Source organism: Pristis pectinata, chromosome 18, assembly GCF_009764475.1.
Source record: "Pristis pectinata isolate sPriPec2 chromosome 18, sPriPec2.1.pri, whole genome shotgun sequence".
Taxonomy (NCBI): Eukaryota; Metazoa; Chordata; class Chondrichthyes; order Rhinopristiformes; family Pristidae; genus Pristis; species Pristis pectinata.
In genome coordinates this window covers 15078652-15096494 of record NC_067422.1, presented here as the reverse complement: position 1 = coordinate 15096494, position 17843 = coordinate 15078652, and the positions used below count along the sequence as shown (strand labels likewise).

At 40.1% G+C, this 17843-nt stretch overlaps 1 protein-coding gene across 19 annotated transcripts in view; it reads left to right on the top strand.

Moving 5' to 3' along the window:
* arsg (arylsulfatase G) overlaps positions 1-17843 on the top strand; it is a 149571-nt gene that overhangs the window by 83647 nt on the left and 48081 nt on the right. For 18 of the 19 annotated variants that reach the window (XM_052033241.1, XM_052033239.1, XM_052033238.1 and 15 more), the window contains one exon: positions 756-943. In XM_052033241.1, coding sequence (XP_051889201.1) covers positions 756-943 — 188 coding nt within the window. Of the gene's footprint in view, positions 1-214; positions 598-755; positions 944-17843 lie in introns of those variants that run through there. The other variant, XM_052033240.1, reaches the window with a different exon arrangement.

Sequence of the window (17843 nt, the reverse complement as noted above, 5' to 3'; positions counted from 1 at the left end):
AGGTGAGAGGGGGAAGGTAGGTGTCCTCTCCTACTGGATTCCTTCTTCTTCAGCCCTTTGCCTCTTCTACCTATCACCTCTCAGCTTATTACATCTACCCCCCCCCCCTCACCTGGACTCACCTATCACCTGCCTGCGTGTGCTCCTCTCCCTCCCCCCACCTTCTTATTCCAGCTTCTGCCCTCTTCCTTTCCAGTCCCGACGAAGGGTCTCAGCCCGAATCGTCGACTGTTTATTTCCCTCCATAGATGCTGCCTGACCTGCTGAGTTCCTCCAGCACTTTTTGTGTATTGCTGCAGCTTGCATTTGTCTCCTTTTATGTTCAGCCACCTGGGGGTTTGGCAGGATGACTACAAAGAACAGCATTTTGCAGGGACTTTCTTGAACAACAAAAAAGGCTTTGAATAGTGTGAATAGAACTAAGATGTGGTCAGGTTATTCCTTGCAACAAATGAAATTCAACTTTTCTCTGAACCATTCTTCCATGTTTTGTACAAGACGGTGGCTGAGGTGGGCAGCTGAGGCGTGAATGAAAATCTCACACCACTGGTTACAGCTCTGGATAACAAGTAAAATCACTGCTACTTCGAATGGAAAGTAAGGGAAGTAGTAATTCCCCTACCTTATATGTGACTGTTCTTTTCCAGTCCATCTGAGGGAACCACTAATTATTAACAAGGAAAAAGTTTCCATCTTGCCATACGATGGGAAGTTTGTAATAATATTCCAATTTCGCTTCTTGTTTCCTATTCCAGATTTGAGGACTTTCACGCTGCTGCTTCTACTTGTTCCCCGTCTCGGGCTTCACTACTGACAGGGCGTCTGGGCTTACGGAATGGTGTCACCCATAATTTTGCTGTAACCTCAGTTGCTGGCTTACCACTAAATGAAACGACATTGGCAGATGTTCTAAAGGAAGCCAATTATTCTACAGCACTCATTGGTATTTATAGTTTTGTTCTTGGTTCTGCAGTCCTACTTTGTTACATTTGCGAGTGACCTTACTTAAGGATATAAGATGGCAGCACGGTAGCGTAGCGGTTAGCGCGACGCTATTACAGCACCAGCGATCGGGGTTCAATTCCTATCGCTGTCTGTAAGGAGTTTGTACATTCTGCCATGTCTGTGTGGGTTTCCCCCGGGTGCTCCAGTTTCCTCCCACATTGCAAAGACGTACGGGTAGGTTAATTGGGTTTAAAATGGGCGGCGTGGACTCATTGGGCCAGAAGGGCCTGTTACCATGCTGTAAATAAAAATTAAAAAAAAAAGATTTTGTACACAATCAGCACAGCCAAAAAAAAAGTGCACTCCAGATAAAGGATACAAATTTTCACCTTAGGTTTGGGATGTTGCCCTGATTTTTTTATGATATTACAAGTGTAACAGTCAATCAGTCAGTCAGAGCCATACAGCACGGAAACAGGCCCTTCAGCCCAACTGGTCCATGCCGACCAAGATGCCTGTCCAAGCTAGTCCCATTTGCCAGCATTTGGCCCATATCCTTCTAAACCTTTCCTGTCCATGTACCTGTCCAAGTGTCTTTTAAAATTTGTTATTGTACTTGACTCAACCACTTCTTCTAGCAGCTCATTCCACATACATACCACCCTTTGTAAAGAAGTTGCCCCTGAAGTTCCTATTAAATTGTTCACCTTAAAACTACACCCTCTAGTTTTTTGATTCCCCAACCCTGGGATAAAGACTACTGTATGTCCATTCAATCCATCAATGGCCATCATGATTTATACACCTCTATAAGATCATCCCCTCAGTCTCCTACGCTCCAAGGAATAAAGCCCCGGCCTTTAAGAGCTCTTAGATACAGTAGTAAAAAAGAACTAGCTGGCTTGCTACATATAAGTTTCATGCAAAAAAAATTAGTCCATTAGTTCTAACATTTGAGAGCTTTAGAATTATATGATGGGTTTAACAACAGGCAATCACATTGTAAACTAATTGCCACTCCTCTCAATTAACAATTTTATCCACATCTTCCTTTCCCAGGGAGTGCAAATAATTAATTACTATACTTCCTGACTTTCAGTGCCAACACCATTCTTTGCTTACGCAATTGTAGACATGTTGCTATAATAAATGAGCCATTGTCTATAATCCTATGTATGTTATAAAGTAACATTCCGTACCATCTTGCAATTCTTAATGATGTATTCTTTACTATTTTGCAGCAGCTAGCTAGATGTGATCTCCTATCTACCATATATATAATTTTTTATCTACTGCAGCTTTGATTTTTAATTCTGCTTTTGGTTAATTTCCCTAAGTTTCTAATACTGGCCTTTGATGAGTAAGGAAATGACACCGTTTATTTCACATTCAGTCCAGCAGTGTTATTTGAAGGTGCAGCTGGACTTTATGCCCAAGCCATCTCATAAATGCTACTGAGTAGTACTTTAAATTTACTTCATTTATAACAGGATTATTAACAGTATAAGTTGGTTTAAATTGAATTGTCTGAATTGTCTCCAGAAAAAGGCACAGAAACTGCAATATAGCAATAACTCACACCTGGCACAGGCAATTTTATGCTGTTTGTTAATTTATGTGAGCTAGCATTAACTGTTGCATTACAAGAGTCAATATTGTTGGTAAGCTAATGGAAAAGATCCTGGTTGGTAAGCTGATGGAGAAGATCCTGAGAGGCAGGATTTATGAACATTTGGAGAGGTATAATATGATTAGGAATAGTCAGCATGGCTTTGTCAAGGGCGGGTCCTGCCTTACAAGCCTGATTGAATTTTTTTGAGGATATGACTAAACACATCGATGAAGGGAGAGTAGTAGATGTAGTGTATATGGATTTCAGCAAGGCATTTGATAAGGTACCCCATGCAAGGCTTATTGAGAAAGTAAGGAGGCATGGGATCCAAGGGGGCATTGCAGTGTGGATCCAGAACTGGCTGGCCCACAGAAAGCAAAGAGTGGTTGTTGTAGGGTTGTATTCTGCATGGAGGTCAGTGACCTGTGGTGTGCGTCAGGGATCTGTTCTGGGACCCTTACTCTTTGTGATTTTTATAAACGACCTGGATGAGGAAGTGGAGGGATGGGTTAGTAAGTTTGCGGATGACACAAAGGTTGGAGGTGTTGTGGATAGTTTGGAGGGCTGTCAAAGGTTACAGCGGGACATACATAGGTTGCAAAGCTGGGCTGAGAAGTGGCAGATGGAGTTCAACCCAGATAAGTGTGAAGTGGTTTATTTTGGTAGGTCAAATATGATGGCAGAGTATAGTATTAATGGTAGGACTCTAGGCAGTGTGGAGGATCAGAGGGATCTTGGGGTCTGAGTCCATAGGATGCTCAAAGCAGCTGCACAGGTTGACTCTGTGGTTAAGAAGGCATATGGTGTATTGTCCTTCATCAACCGTGGAATTGAATTTAGGAGCTGAGAGGTAATGCTGCAGCTATATAGGACCCTGGTCAGACCCCACTTGGAGTACTGTGCTCAGTTCTGGTCACCTCACTACAGGAAGGATGTGGAAGCCATAGAAAGGGTGCAGAGGAGATTTACAAGGATGCTGCCTGGATTGCAGAGCATGCCTTATGAAAGCAGGTTGAGGGAACTCGGCCTTTTCTCCTTGGAGCGATGGAGGATGGGGGGGACCTGACAGAGGTATATAAGATGATGAGAGGCATTGATCGGGTAGATAGAGGCTTTTTCCTAGGGCTGAAATGGTTGCCACAAGAGGACGTAGGTTTAAGGTGCTGGGGAGTAGGTATAGGGGAGATGTCAGAGGTAAGTTTTTTACTCAGAGGGTGGTGGGTGCGTGGAATGGGCTGCCGGCAACGGTGGTGGAGGCGGGTATGATAGGGTCTTTTAAGAGACCTTTGGATAGGTACATGGAGCTGAGAAAAATAGAGAGCTATGAGTCTCCAAGGTAGGGACATGTTCGGCACAGTTTTGTGGGCCGAAGGGCCTGAATTGTGCTTTCTATGTTTCTATTGTGAGTATCTACCTTGCAGCACTCAAAATTCACCTGTAATAATTAAAATCAGCCTGCTCTATTTAAAGAGGAGATGTAATGTGGCTTTAGTATATGATGAAAGTCATCTAGAAGTCAACTGACCTGAAAAATAATGCCTATCATAGGAGTGGACTCTGAAGTTTTCCAACATTGTACAGAAAATCTGGACAGAAGAGAACAGGAGACATATGCACCATTCACAAGGAGCTAGGAAGTTATTCTCAGTTTCCAAAGGGAGTAGAACTAGATAGCATGATGAGCAACCTCATGCCCCCAGATCCAGGGTGGCCAGTGGATGCATCTATCAAATGCCATATGGCAGTCTCATTCACTGCACAATAAACCACACGCTAATCAATGAAAAGTTACAATCGAAAGTTAACATTCATTGGTTCACTTCACCGTACATTTAACATGCTGTACACCTCAAACCTGCCGCTCAGAGTTTGCATATATATTGCCACAGTCAGTGATGGGACTTAGATAAGTGAAGACAACCACCTTCACTCTAATCCTCCTTGTCACAATTGCATTCATATATCGTCCCACAGTCTTCAGATTTCAAAGCTGCAGATGTTGTAAACCTGCTCCTCTTCCTTCCTCTCCTTCTACCTCCCTTGCTGAAACATTGTTCTTATTCATATCTCTTTTCAGATAACCAAGATCTGTAACACCCACCAGCAATGGTGGAGGAGCAAATGACATTGTTATTGAAGAAGCACCATCGCTCAGCTTCATATTCACAGCCAACACTTCAGACACATAATTTACAGCCTGGTAGGGAGGCAGGATCTACATGTGGTCATAGAGTAATACAGCATGGAAACAGGCCCTTCAGCCCAACTCGTCCATGCCGACCATGGCGCCCACCAAGCTAGTCCCATTTGCTACGTTTGGCCTATATCCCTCTAAACCCCTCCTATCCATGTACTTATCCAGATGTCTTTTAAATGTTATTATTGTACCTTCTTCAGCCACTTCCTCTGGCAGCTCATTCCATACACGCACCACCCTCTGCATGACAAAGTTGCCCCTCAAGTCCCTTTTAAATCTTTCACCTCTCACCTTGAGTCTATGTACTCTAGTTTTTAGTTCCCCTACTCTGGGGAAAAGACTATGTGCAAGACTATCTATAGCCCTCATGATTTTATACAGCTCTATCAGGTCACCCCTAAATTTCATATGATCCAAGGAATAAAGTCCTAGCCTGCCCAACTTCTCCCTGTAACTCAGGCCTGCGAGTCCTGGCAGCATCCTTGTAAATCTTTTCTGCACTCTTTCTAGTTTAATGATGTCTTTCCAATAACAGGGTGACCAAAACTGTACACAATACTCCAAGTATGGTCTCACCAACGTCTTGTACAAATGCAACAAAACATCTCAGCTCCTGTACTCAGTGCCCTGACTGATGAAGGGAAGCGTGCCAAACACTTTTTTCACCACCCTGTCTACCTGCGACGCCACTTTCAGCAAACTATGTACTTAAAGTGAGGCACCAGGCATAAGTAGTTGGCACTCAAAGGCAGGAACCAATGAAGTCCATGCACCAGCTCTTCAGAATGTGAGGTTGCACACAAGTTCTGCTGCAAGGCCATTTAACAGAATATGGCACAGAAGAAGGCTGATGGATACTCAAAGTAAAATGCATACTCTCTTTGCTATTCCCCCCACCCCATCTCACCAAAGAAAGCTTGCACGGAATAGCAGGAGGAAAGGGGAGTCTGGCGGCAGTTTTGCATGGGGCTTTTATATAAAGGTGTCCTCTTTAGCATGGAAATGTAGGGCAATCTCATAAGCACCCATGTGGATCCAACAATGACACTGGTGTCAGTTTCCATTTCAACACAAACAGAAACTATCCAAAATCTAGATAGTGTATTGGAAGCTCAGACCTTTAGGCATGCAATCTCGGTTTGCTGATAGCCAATCTGAGCTTTCTACCACACAAGCTCAGGTTGCTGCCATTATGTGTACAGATAATCATGTTAAAAGGAGCCTGCAGGTTTCACAACAGTTCAGGGTTATGCCCCCCAACAGCATTTGACAAGGAACCTCTGGTGGGAGTTTATCTGGGAGTTCTCTGTTTAGGATACAATTGCAGTCTGTGAACAGTCTGATATAAGGACAGAGATGCACTTTGGGGATGCCTGGAATGCAGGTAAATGCTCTGCCTGCTGTTGTGTGTTTTAAAAAAAGTGGATTCAGTCTTCTATTCTCATGTATGGAATTTGGGCAACCTTCCTAATGCAGCACTGAACAGCAGACTGTTAAGTATGGCAGAGATCAGCTGTAGCAGTGTAGAATGTTCTTAAGTCTAGCAAACTAAGAGTGACTGTGACACTGACAACATGCAAAGCAGTTAAGGCACATATGTGACATCATATTTGAGGTCCTAGAAGGGAGGACTAGGAATGCATTTTGAGTGTTGGCCCTTTAAAAAGTACTACTTGAGGGGAAATAGGGTTCATAAAAGCCTAGTTATTTTGTAAGTAATTTTTCAGAACTGTGAGCTTGGAAGTTTCACTACAGACGAATTCTGTATGCTACAATACCCTCAACATTGTTTGGGGGAGTTTTATGCTGAAAGCAAAACTGTTGGAGAGAACAAAAATCCCACCAAAAAAGAGAAGAATTTCCTTACAGATGCTAATTCACTTAAAAATATGCACAAAAATTCAGGTTAAATCAATTTTCAACACCGTTATTTGAATCATTTTCTAACTCTATGACTCCTGCCAAGGTGCTGATTTCTGCTTATTTAATGTACTGACAAAATGCAGTCCTTCAGCAACTCCCTATTGACTTCAGAAAATTGAAATTATTCTGTAAAGCACCAAATGTAATCCATCAGAATCTAACCTGAAAGCAGTTGCTAACCTTTGAATTGTTGTTGATTGGTTTGGTTTGTTGACTAGTGATGTGTTCAGTAAAACAAGATTAAAAGTGTGAGTTACCTGGAACACTAAACTCCAGCTTGAATCTGCAGAATCAAATCAGCTTAACGTTTGTCGCAAATGATCAGATTCAGCATACTTCTGGTGATATTCTGTGCATGAGTGCCATTTTGGAACCAACTGGACCATGGTGACTATAATATTAATTTTGTGCCTACTATGCATTCACCTCCTTCCTGCTACAAAGAAAATGATCATCCCCGCACTGATTGCTTACTGTTCCTTAAGGTATTGTGCATTTTTTATTTCACGCAGAACCACAGAAACAGAAATCGGCCTTTCTTGGTCCAGCAGATGAATTTCCTAACAGGTGCTAAGACAATGAGAAATGTAATGATTTGAATGCACTTGTTTGACACTTGTGCTTAAGTGGAAGATGGCACTTATGTAAAAATGTTCCTACTTTTGCTATGCACCATTGCCAATTATAATCTCCCTCATCCTGTTTCACTGTGACTCTGGCTTGTAAAGGTATAAAGAGAGGTGTCATAACATCCAAAGTCCAGAGACCTGTTTTATTGGAAATCATAAATGATTTCTACACTGCTAAATGTTTTAGATGATATGAATCATGCCGCAAATTAAAATATTAACCCAGCTGTTTAAAATGCAAGGGTGGAATAAACTGTGTACCTATGGGGTGCTGTCTGAACCAATTATCAGACCAAGCATACTTGGAAAATTTACTTTGTCTGGGTGAGCAAATATAAAAATGATTTGCTTCAGAGGCAAGAAATTAAATTCTTTAATAATTTGTTTGCAATCATAAACTCTGTGTACCCTAAGTGTTTCAATGAGAAGAAATATATAAAGGGGATGATTCTGCAATCTAAACGAGAAATAAGACACATAGATTAAATAATCCTCATATTTCCACAACTGTACACTTATAGTCAGAGTGGAGTCTTTCAGCTTCTCTAATCCAGAAGCTATGTAATCAATGGAAACGTCCAGGTTGGGCTCAGCTGAGATGAGGTAATGGAACAGACTAGGATTGAATTTGGTTTCTTCTTGATCTACTTGACTCTGGGTGAAAACTTCTCAGTAGTTGTTTTGACTGAACTACCTTCCTTGCTCTGGGATATACATTTTGGGAATCTGGTCTCATGGCTTACAGAAATAGAAAGAACAAAGAGAATTGTTCATCAAGTGTTTCCTTGATTGTTTATAGTATGATAGCAAAAAAAACTGTCTCCAAAGCACAAATTGTTTTAATTCTATCTTTGTATTGCTCTGATACAAGAACTGAGATGAGGAGAAATTTCTTCACTCAGTAGGTGGTGAACCAGTGGAATTCCACAGAGAGCTCTAAAGACCAAATAGCTGAATATATTTAGGAAGGAGTTTCATAAGTTTCTAAGTGCAGAAAACATTAAGAGATGTTGGAAGAGAGAAGGAATATGGTATTGAGATAGATGCTCATATTGAATGATGGAACATGCTTGGTGAGCTGAATGGCCTACTTCTGCTTCTACTTTCTGTTTTCCATGTCTGTTATGGCTTGGCAAAATGTGCTGCCAACATTATTTGAATAATTTTAACATCCCATGTTGGTTAGGAATAGTTCAGTGGTTAAAATTTTTAAAAATGCTCATCCAATGCTCTACAAACTGCAAAAGACACAGTTGACATTTTTGGATTGCACACACGTTTTTGATCTTCATTAAAATATTAAGATTATCTTGCCACCACGCAAATGGGAGCCTGATTTGAAAGTACATTGAAGTTGGCTAGCTAGAGATCCTACGATCTGGGAAATCCAACAGCTAATGATGATGGTTGCTGCAGGATCAAATAGGTATGTGCTCCTTAATATAATGTTTGCCAGCTTGCATCCAGAAAAGGAGAAAGTTCAGTACAGGGGCTATCTCCCTGGTTTGCTAGGCTGCCTGCAGAAGATTCAGATGAACAATTCAATAGAATTCTACAAAAGAAGACATGCGCATGTACATTGAACTACTTGATGGATTGCCAGGTTTGCGAAGAAGCCTGTGAAAACTGTCAAGGAGTTCAACATCAACTTTGCTGTGTTTTCTGCAGAGCGTGGGTGTCTCCTTTCTGGGACTGAAGTTCTGGGAAACCCCACTGACATACTTGTGGATGCAGCATCACCAACTGAGGTCTCCTGTTCCATTTAAACAAAGCAAAAGCCACCCAATGTCATTGTCTTCATTCTGATCCAAGTGCTCCTCTTACTCCTACTTCTCAGCCAATCATATGATACCTAATGGCAAGATCTGCGCTCTCATGATGATGAGGTTGTGCAACAGACATCTGAGTACCATAAATCTTCATACCTTCTTAGCTGAATACAATGGAGCACCCTCTGGAGTAGTCAAGGCAGAGGAGCCATTATTTCAGCATGAGAGTGCTCAGCCAGCTGCTCCTAATCCTTACATGGGTTGTGTAGTGCTTCATGACTCATGTCACTGACAGAAAACTAATGGCTGCCCTTTGATTTGTCATATTGGTAGCGAGCATGATGGAATGCATGTTTGATGCTTAGTATTACAGAGCAGTTGTATGTCGCAGGAACTGAGTCACTGATAGTTGCAGAGCATCTTACAATTGATATGAAACAACTGCAAATTGACATGCAGGCTTGTGCCATTAGAAATTATGCAATCCTTAGGAAGCTGTGTGTGTGCTCCGCCTGCTGCTGTTTCTAAGAGGAAAGAACATTTAATAAACTCTTTTTATGTCAGGAGAATCAGTGATCCTGCAGACACAACAGCAGGTGGAAAACTGCATGATATTGCATATTAGCTCCAGCTTGGAAGGAGACGGATGCATGAGATAATGGTCATGATAAGATTGTCTGCTATTTTCAATGTGATTTTAGCCCTGTTTCTAGGTTGGGAAGGTGACATATCAGATGACATACTTCAGTGTAAATATCTTTCATGACACACTGTCATCTATCTTACAGACTGTTCTTTGCTGAGGTTCAGATGGGAGAATTACACCCTGAAGAAACTGGGCCTCTTATTCCCTTCTTTTCTCTTCCTCTTCTAGCAGCATTTTCTGGTCTGTATGTCTTCTGACCCTTCTCCAAGGGGTATGTCTACTAACTACTTCCAGTTTTGGAAGCAACTTTTTTTTTGCCCAAGACTTGCAGACAAAGTTGTTCAGCACCTCCCATGCAACTTCCTTCAGCAATTTGAATGAATTCCAGGAATCACCAACCTGATGGCAACGTTTATAAATATAGCAATAACCAGTGGAAATCGATTGTTTGATGATTCCCATGGTGTGGTTGCTTCCTGGTGCAGAATGCTTTCAGCTGAGCAAGGTTATTGAAGAAAGTTACCTAGAACCCTGTGCTCCAAATTGAATTGGTGGTATCTGATCAGCATTAGATGCTGACTGACGTAACAGTGTGTATCTTGATCTCCTCTCCCATCAGGCAGAAGATACAGGAGCCTGAGGGCACATACCACCAGGCTCAAGGACAGTTTCTATCCCACTGTGATAAGACTATTGAACGGTTTCCTTATATGATGAGATGGATTCCTGACTTCACAATCTACCTTGTTGTGACCTTGCACCTTATTATCTACCTGCAATGCACTTCCCTGTAGCTGTGACACTTTACTCTGTACTCTGTTGTTGTTTTTACCTGTACTATCCCAATGCACTCTGTACTAATTCAATGCATATGCACTGTGTAATGAATTGATCTGTACAAACGGTATGCAAGACAAGTTTTTCACTGTACCTCGGTACTAGTGACAATAATATACCAATACCAATAATTCTGGTGAGTGTTTTGCTGCACACCTGCTAATACATGTAATGTCTGGCACCAATTTTCATCTGCACTGGAGCCATTTCAGAACAAACTCAGCACACATGTTGTGCATCAAAGCGTGCACTATGGATATAATTTTTCCATCCACCAAGTTTACACCCTCTTCTTGCCATAAGGAATCAAGTGACCATCCCTCTGCCTCATGCTAACTGTGCCTATGACTCCTGATTTGATTTCCACTGGTTGTTGGTGATTTCAGAAATTCATTCAAGTTGTTGAAATCAGTAGGGAGTTGCATGGCAGGGGCTGAACAACTTTGTTCCCAAGTCTTAAGTAAAAAAAATTGGTCCCAGATTTGGAAAGTATTATGCCTACTTAATCCTGGCAGAAGCAAAGCAAGTTCATCTTGTTCAGAATGAGCAGGTACAGGTTCCAAGTTATGTCCAGAGTTGTTTCATACTTTGACATTTTGTGAGCCCTGAGTGATCTGAATACAATGTAAGAATGTTGCTACTCTCCATGTAGATCAGAGCATACCATGATCTCTCATTGTTGTCACACTTGACTGCCTGTGACTCTGGTCTATGCAGATGTAGGGAGTGCTGTCATCACAGAGTACCAAATATCCAGAGATTTGTTTTATAATAATTTGAATTGGATCATAATGCTTCCTTCTGTTTACCTGCAGAGTATTTAAGGAGTATGATATGAATTTAATTGCAAAGTGTAAGGTTAACTAGGCTGTTTAAAGTGCCATATGGACAACACAATGACATCATGGTGCCAAGTCAAAAGCTTCTGATGCTTATTGACTTGCTAAAGCTGATTTATTTTCACTAAGTCTGGCACCTGTCAGTAATATCAGAAGCTGTGTTACCTCGTTACTGGACTTAGTAAATCTGGAAAGTTTATTTTTATAACTCTAGTGAGTGAGAAAAATGTTGAAAAAAAAAGTTGTTTCAGACTGTAAGGCAATCAATTATATGTTAAATATTCCCATAAATAATGTGCTCACAATCATATTGGAGAAAAACCTATGTATCCCAACTGTTCCAGTGAAAACAGATATATAATGGAGATGAATCTGCAATTTCTATTTCCCTAGGAACACCTCTCAGTAAATAAGAAGCACAAGGATTAATTAATCCCAAAACATTCACAATGTGAATGGAATCTTTCAACCTCTCTCATGCAGAATCTTCATAGCCAATGTTAATGCTTGCTCTGGGCCCAGCTGAGGTCAGATAACAGCATAGACTTGGAATAAATTTGGTACCTTTTTGATCTACATCTGAATGAAAACGTTTCTTCTCAGTTGGAAATTTGACAGAACTACCTTTTTGTTCTGAGATAATTTTTTTTGAATCTGGTATCACAGCTTTAAGAATATAAAGAGAAACTGTTTATCAATCGTTCCTAAGCTTGATTGTTTACAGTACCATAGTGAAGGACTTCATGTATCCAAAGCACTAATTGTTTTAATGTTGAGGACAAAATACTGTAGTTTGCTTTTGGCTGCATGCACAGATCAGTCTGAGTTATGAATAGGGAATGCAGGGTGATGACTTTATGGGGGTAATTTTTTCCCCCTGTAATGTGTGCATCAGGAGAAACAAATCTACTGGCCAGGTAAATCTTTTGCTTCAATCAACCAGCACACCCACCTGCTCCACCCTCACAAACACACACACACACACACACACACACAGACACAGACACACACACACACACACACACACACACACACACACACACACACACACACACACACACACACACACACCATTCTAAAGCTCTTATCTTCGAGCCTGAGCCTTTTCTTCTCTCTACCATTTGACCCCCAGCAGCCCTCTATCTTTTCTGACTAACACCAGCTATGACTGTCTCTCTTGGTTGGCAATGGCCACTAAAGCATTAATTATATTGAATATGGGGCAAAGTTATTATCATACCATTGCTAATTGGTAAGAAACCTTATGGACAAATCATGATCCATGCTCTATCCTGGACTGATTTTAATCACCTTAGTGTGCTGGTGACAAATTTTCCTGAGTAATTTTTCACTTATCAATTCTGTTTCTTGCCCTCCCCTACGAGATTATATAGCTGCAGTCAAAATTCCCCAGCTGCCTTGAGTGTTCGGCAGACTTGATGCATCAGCTGATCTTTTGCTCCTCATCAATTCTGATGTGGGGATCCCAAATTTTTAGGTTTTTTTTTGCTGAGCTTAGCATAAAGTATTTGGAAACTGCCCATTTCACACAGGCAAGATGTACATTTTGTTTCTGTAATTTCTGTAACTAAGTTCCTGTTCCAGTTTAGGATATCAGTTTCAAATTCACTACTTCTATCTTATGAATATGGTTTGGGCCTTTTTCTCAAACAAAGTAAGGTAAGGACCTAGAACCTGAACAATCTGCCAGATACAAAATCATTACCTCTAAGAAATGGGATAGTGAAATTGGGTGGGCATGAATGAAATTTATTTAGAATCTATTTTAACTTTTATGTGGTAAATGATCTCTAGTTTTGAAAAGCTAATTGATTCTTAAATGATATTTAATGTCAATTCTGCAGATAATAAATTCAATATGGTGATTAGACCTACACAAGAATTATTTTCCACTGCATGCTAATACTTCTTTACCAAAATTTGGTGGAAAAGTTAAATTCTCACTAAATACTTAAAGACGAAATCCTCTGGGAATTTCCACATTTCTTTACGGAATGGTAAGAGGACGTCATGCTTCATTTGATAAATGTGCAAAAGTGCAATATTATTACATTTTTCTAAATTAGTAATAGATGCTTCCACTTCCCTGAGGTGTTGCTTATATCCATGTTAAAGGTATGTGCATTTAGGGTTAAACAGACCATTGTCTATCAAGGTCTTCAAAACTAAGTTTACACACAGTATGAGCATGAAAGATCTCACTAGTATTTTCACACCAACTCCCCAATATAATTCAGTTGCTTCCAAGATTTTCTGCCAAAGAGACCTATTCATCTCTGGCAATGATTAATTAACAGCTCATAACTGTTGGCAAAGGTATTTTCTACAGCAAATCTGAGGTCTGCCTCAAATCCAATCTAAGTAGATTGCTTGGCAGAAGGCAAGCACTCCAAACTGATGTAAATGACCTGAAACCTCAAAATTGTCTTGATGTTTGGGGCACATGTTTGTAGCAGCTAAATTTCAATAACGGTGACAAAGAACATCTTTACACAACAAGTAACAACTTGAAACAACGACAAATTTACTTACACAACAGCACACACATTTGCACAATAGAGGACATCTTTACGCAACAGTTAATGTACACAAGAAAGATAATATTTACACAGCAGAGAATATCTCTTCAGAAATGGAACAGTGTATTGCAACCAAATGGAAAACCTATGTTTCCATCTCCAAAACTTTATAAATTTTGCCAAATTAAAACCCACACTTTTATCTGTTCAATTTGACAAAATTTTGATACATTTAATTATTAGTGTTTCGATATTTGAATTTGATCTTTCATTTACATCAATTTTTTTGTGTCACGTCTCCACCCTGTCTTCAGTAAACCACATGTAGTCCCTTTTTTTTTGCCTCATCTTTGCATTTCAATAGCTGCCACTGCAAACCAGTATGGTGTTGAACCCCTTAGAAGTTGTTGGAGGTATGTTCATCGAGGAAGGCGGAGAGTATTCAATCACACTCCTGACTTGCACCTGTAGATAGGAGAAAGGCACTAGAATGCCATCAGGTGAGTTGCTCAGCGCAGATTACCCAGCATCTGTCCGGCTTTTGTAACCACAGTATTTATGTGGCTGATCCAATTACGTTTGTCAATGGTATCCCCAGGATCAGGATGTTGATGGTGAGGGAGTTATCAATGGTAATGTCATTGAATGTCAAGGATAGGCAATTAGAGTATTTTTGGAGATGATTATTTCCTGGTGCTTTCATAGTACAAATGTTAGTTGCCATTTACCAACCTATGCTTGAATGTTGTCTAGTGTTTAGTGTTTGCTACATGCAAGCATGGGTTTGTTCATTTGCTGAAGAGTTGCGAATGGAATTGAACTTCGTTCAATCATCAGCAAACATCCCAATTTCTGACCTTATGGCAGTAAAAACGTCATTGATGAAACTTCTAAAGATGGTTGGGCCTAAGATATTGCCCTGAAGGGCTCCTGCAGTGATGTTCTGGGACTAGGACATCCCACAAGCATCTTCATTTGTGAGAATTACTTCAACCATTGCAGTGTTTTCTCCTTGACATCAGCTTTGCCTGGACTTCTTGATGCCACACTTAATCAAATACTGCGTTTATATCCTATCACCTCACCTCTGGAATTAAGTTCTTTGGTCCATATTTTGATCAAGACTGCAATAAAATGTAAAGCCAAGTCGCCCTGGAGAAATCCAAACTGTGCATCAATCAGTAGGTTATTGGTGATTAAGCGCTGCATTATAACAGTGTAGATGACATTTCCATCTACTTTGCTGCTGATTGAGAATAGTTAACTGGATAGAATTTGACCTGTGTTTTGTGAACAGGGTGGTTGTGAGCAATTTTCCACATTTTTAGGCACATGCCAGTTTTGTAACTGTACAGGAGCAGCTTGGCTAGCTGTGCAGTTAGTTCTGAAGTACAGGTCTTCAGTACTCTGCTTTAGTACTACATTTTGCCTTGCAAAATATTTTGACTGTTTTATTTAATATATGAAAGGGCTATACAAATAAAAGCCCCAGTTGAATTAATCACCATGTTAAATTGAATATTTAACCTAACAAAATACGAAATGAAAGATGATGCAAAAATTTCACTGATGACATCTTAATAACGGACACTGGGTGTTGGACTTGGGGTACAAATATAAAAATATTGCATCTTTAGCCAAGAAATATCATTACTTAGTGAAAGCATTTCATTGTCTTAATTCACTTGCCACATATCTGGATGGATTAGAATTCTTTTTAAAAGCTGTGATGTTTATGCTTTACTAATTTACATATTAAGCCATAGGAGGGGAGGAATGTGTGCTTTAATTGGTTTTGCTATTTCCAATTAGGCATGCTACTCTTTCACACAATAAATTAATACTTCAACTAAAATTTATTGAGATTAATTCTAGTTTGAGTAAAGCATTCAATAATCTGGTCAGTTTTACAGCTAAGTTTGCAATTCAAAGAACTCTTTAAGTCTCTTGAGATCAGCATCAACGGTTTCACAATTTTAAGCTGAACTGGCATGTTGCAACACATCAGCAAGCTTAAGTTTTTCCTATGAAGTTGGAGTTACAATTAATTAGTTCATAACCACTGTGGGGTAACATTATGGAAAACAAAATATCACCATTATGCAGTTCCGCTTTATGTTAATTAATATTTTTGTGCATACCGGAACAAAGAATGGAAATTGCCTGCTCAGCCTCTCGAGCCTGTTCTACCAATGAGTGAGATCATTGCTGACCTCTGTGACTGGGTCTTTGTCATGTATTCATTAGTACCTTTGGCTAACAAAAATCTAGCAGTCTCAGATTTAAACTTAACGTTTGAGCTATCTTCAGTTGCCATTTGCGGATGAGAGTTCCAACCTTCGACTATCCTTTGTCTCTAAGAGTGTTTCCTTACTTCACCAATAAAAGACATGGGTCTAATCATTAGTCTGTACCCACTAATTAAAAACTCCAAATCCAGCAGAAGTAGTTCCATAACATACAAAGTAGAAGCTGAAGTAGGCCATTTGGCCCCTCATGCTTGTTCTGCCATTCAATAAGATCATGGTTGTTTCTTTCTTCCTCAGCACCCTTTCCTGTACTAACTGAATCTTGTCCTTTGATTCTCTTAATATCTAAAACTCTACTTATCTCTGCTTTGGATAAACACAGCAACTGAATCTCCATAGCCTTCTAAGATAGGGAATTCCAAAAATTCTTTACCCTCTGGAAATCTCTGTCCTCAAGGCCAATCCACTATTTTAAGACTGTGACCTTTGGTTCTAAGCACCCTGCTAGGAGAAACAACATCTGCCACTACCCTGCAAGTATTTTGTATTTTTTAATGAGATTCACCTCTCATTCTTCTAAACTCAAGAAAGCCTGGGCCCAATCTGCTTAATCTATCTTTATATGGCAAACTTGCCTTCTCAGGAATCAATCTTCCCCGCACTTCCGTTGTCATATGTATATTCTTTCTTGGGCGGGGAGAGAGCAGACTGTACAAAATATTCCATATAGGGACTCACCAAGGTACTCTCGTACTCAAATCCTCTTGCACCACTTCCTAATTGCATGCTAAACCTGCTTGGTACCTTTTCAGTGATGCATGTACTAGGTCCCTCAGAACACAATTACCTTCCAATATTTCCCCACTGAAAAACAGTTCCCCACTGTTTTTTTCTACCACTTGAGCCTTTATCCAGATCATTGATATAGACCGTGGACTGCTGATGGCGCAGTACAGAACCCTGCAGCACCCTACGAGTACAGTCCCAACCCAAAAATGACCTATTTATTCCTATTGTTTCCTGTCCATTAACCAAATTTCAGTGCACACCAAATTTTATTTAATAATCTCTTGTGTGGCACCTTATCAAAGGACTTCTGAAAGTCCAAATACAGCTCATTGACTGGTTTGCCCTTATCTACTCTGCTGGTTAGATTTGTCATTTCATAATTTTACCCAGTCCTATTACCTTGGTATAACATAACTTGTTATATTGTGGTTTGTGAAATACCAAGGTTTTATCATGGCTCCCGAGGCAGAAATTAGGTAACTGTTATTTTTACTTGTAACACAACTGTTAAAGTTGTCCTTTGGCACCCCCATTATATCAAGGTTTCACTGTTTCATTTCCTAAATGCCTCATTTAACTCATGAAGCTAGTTCGCCTTAATAACAACTATGCTCAAATTCACCTGTAATCTTCTAAATTCAGGAAAACACAACCTTAGTTTGTGTAATCTCTTCATAATCTATTTGCCAAATCCACTCCATATTGCCATCAAGATGATCTCTTTCCTATGCTGTAGTCTTCAGAACTGCTAGTAGTACTTCATGTTAGGTACAACCAGGGCATGATGTTGCTGCAGCATAATTTCTCTAGATTTAAAGGTAGACATTCTAAAAGACATTTTTTATACAGGCAGACATTCTAAAAGACA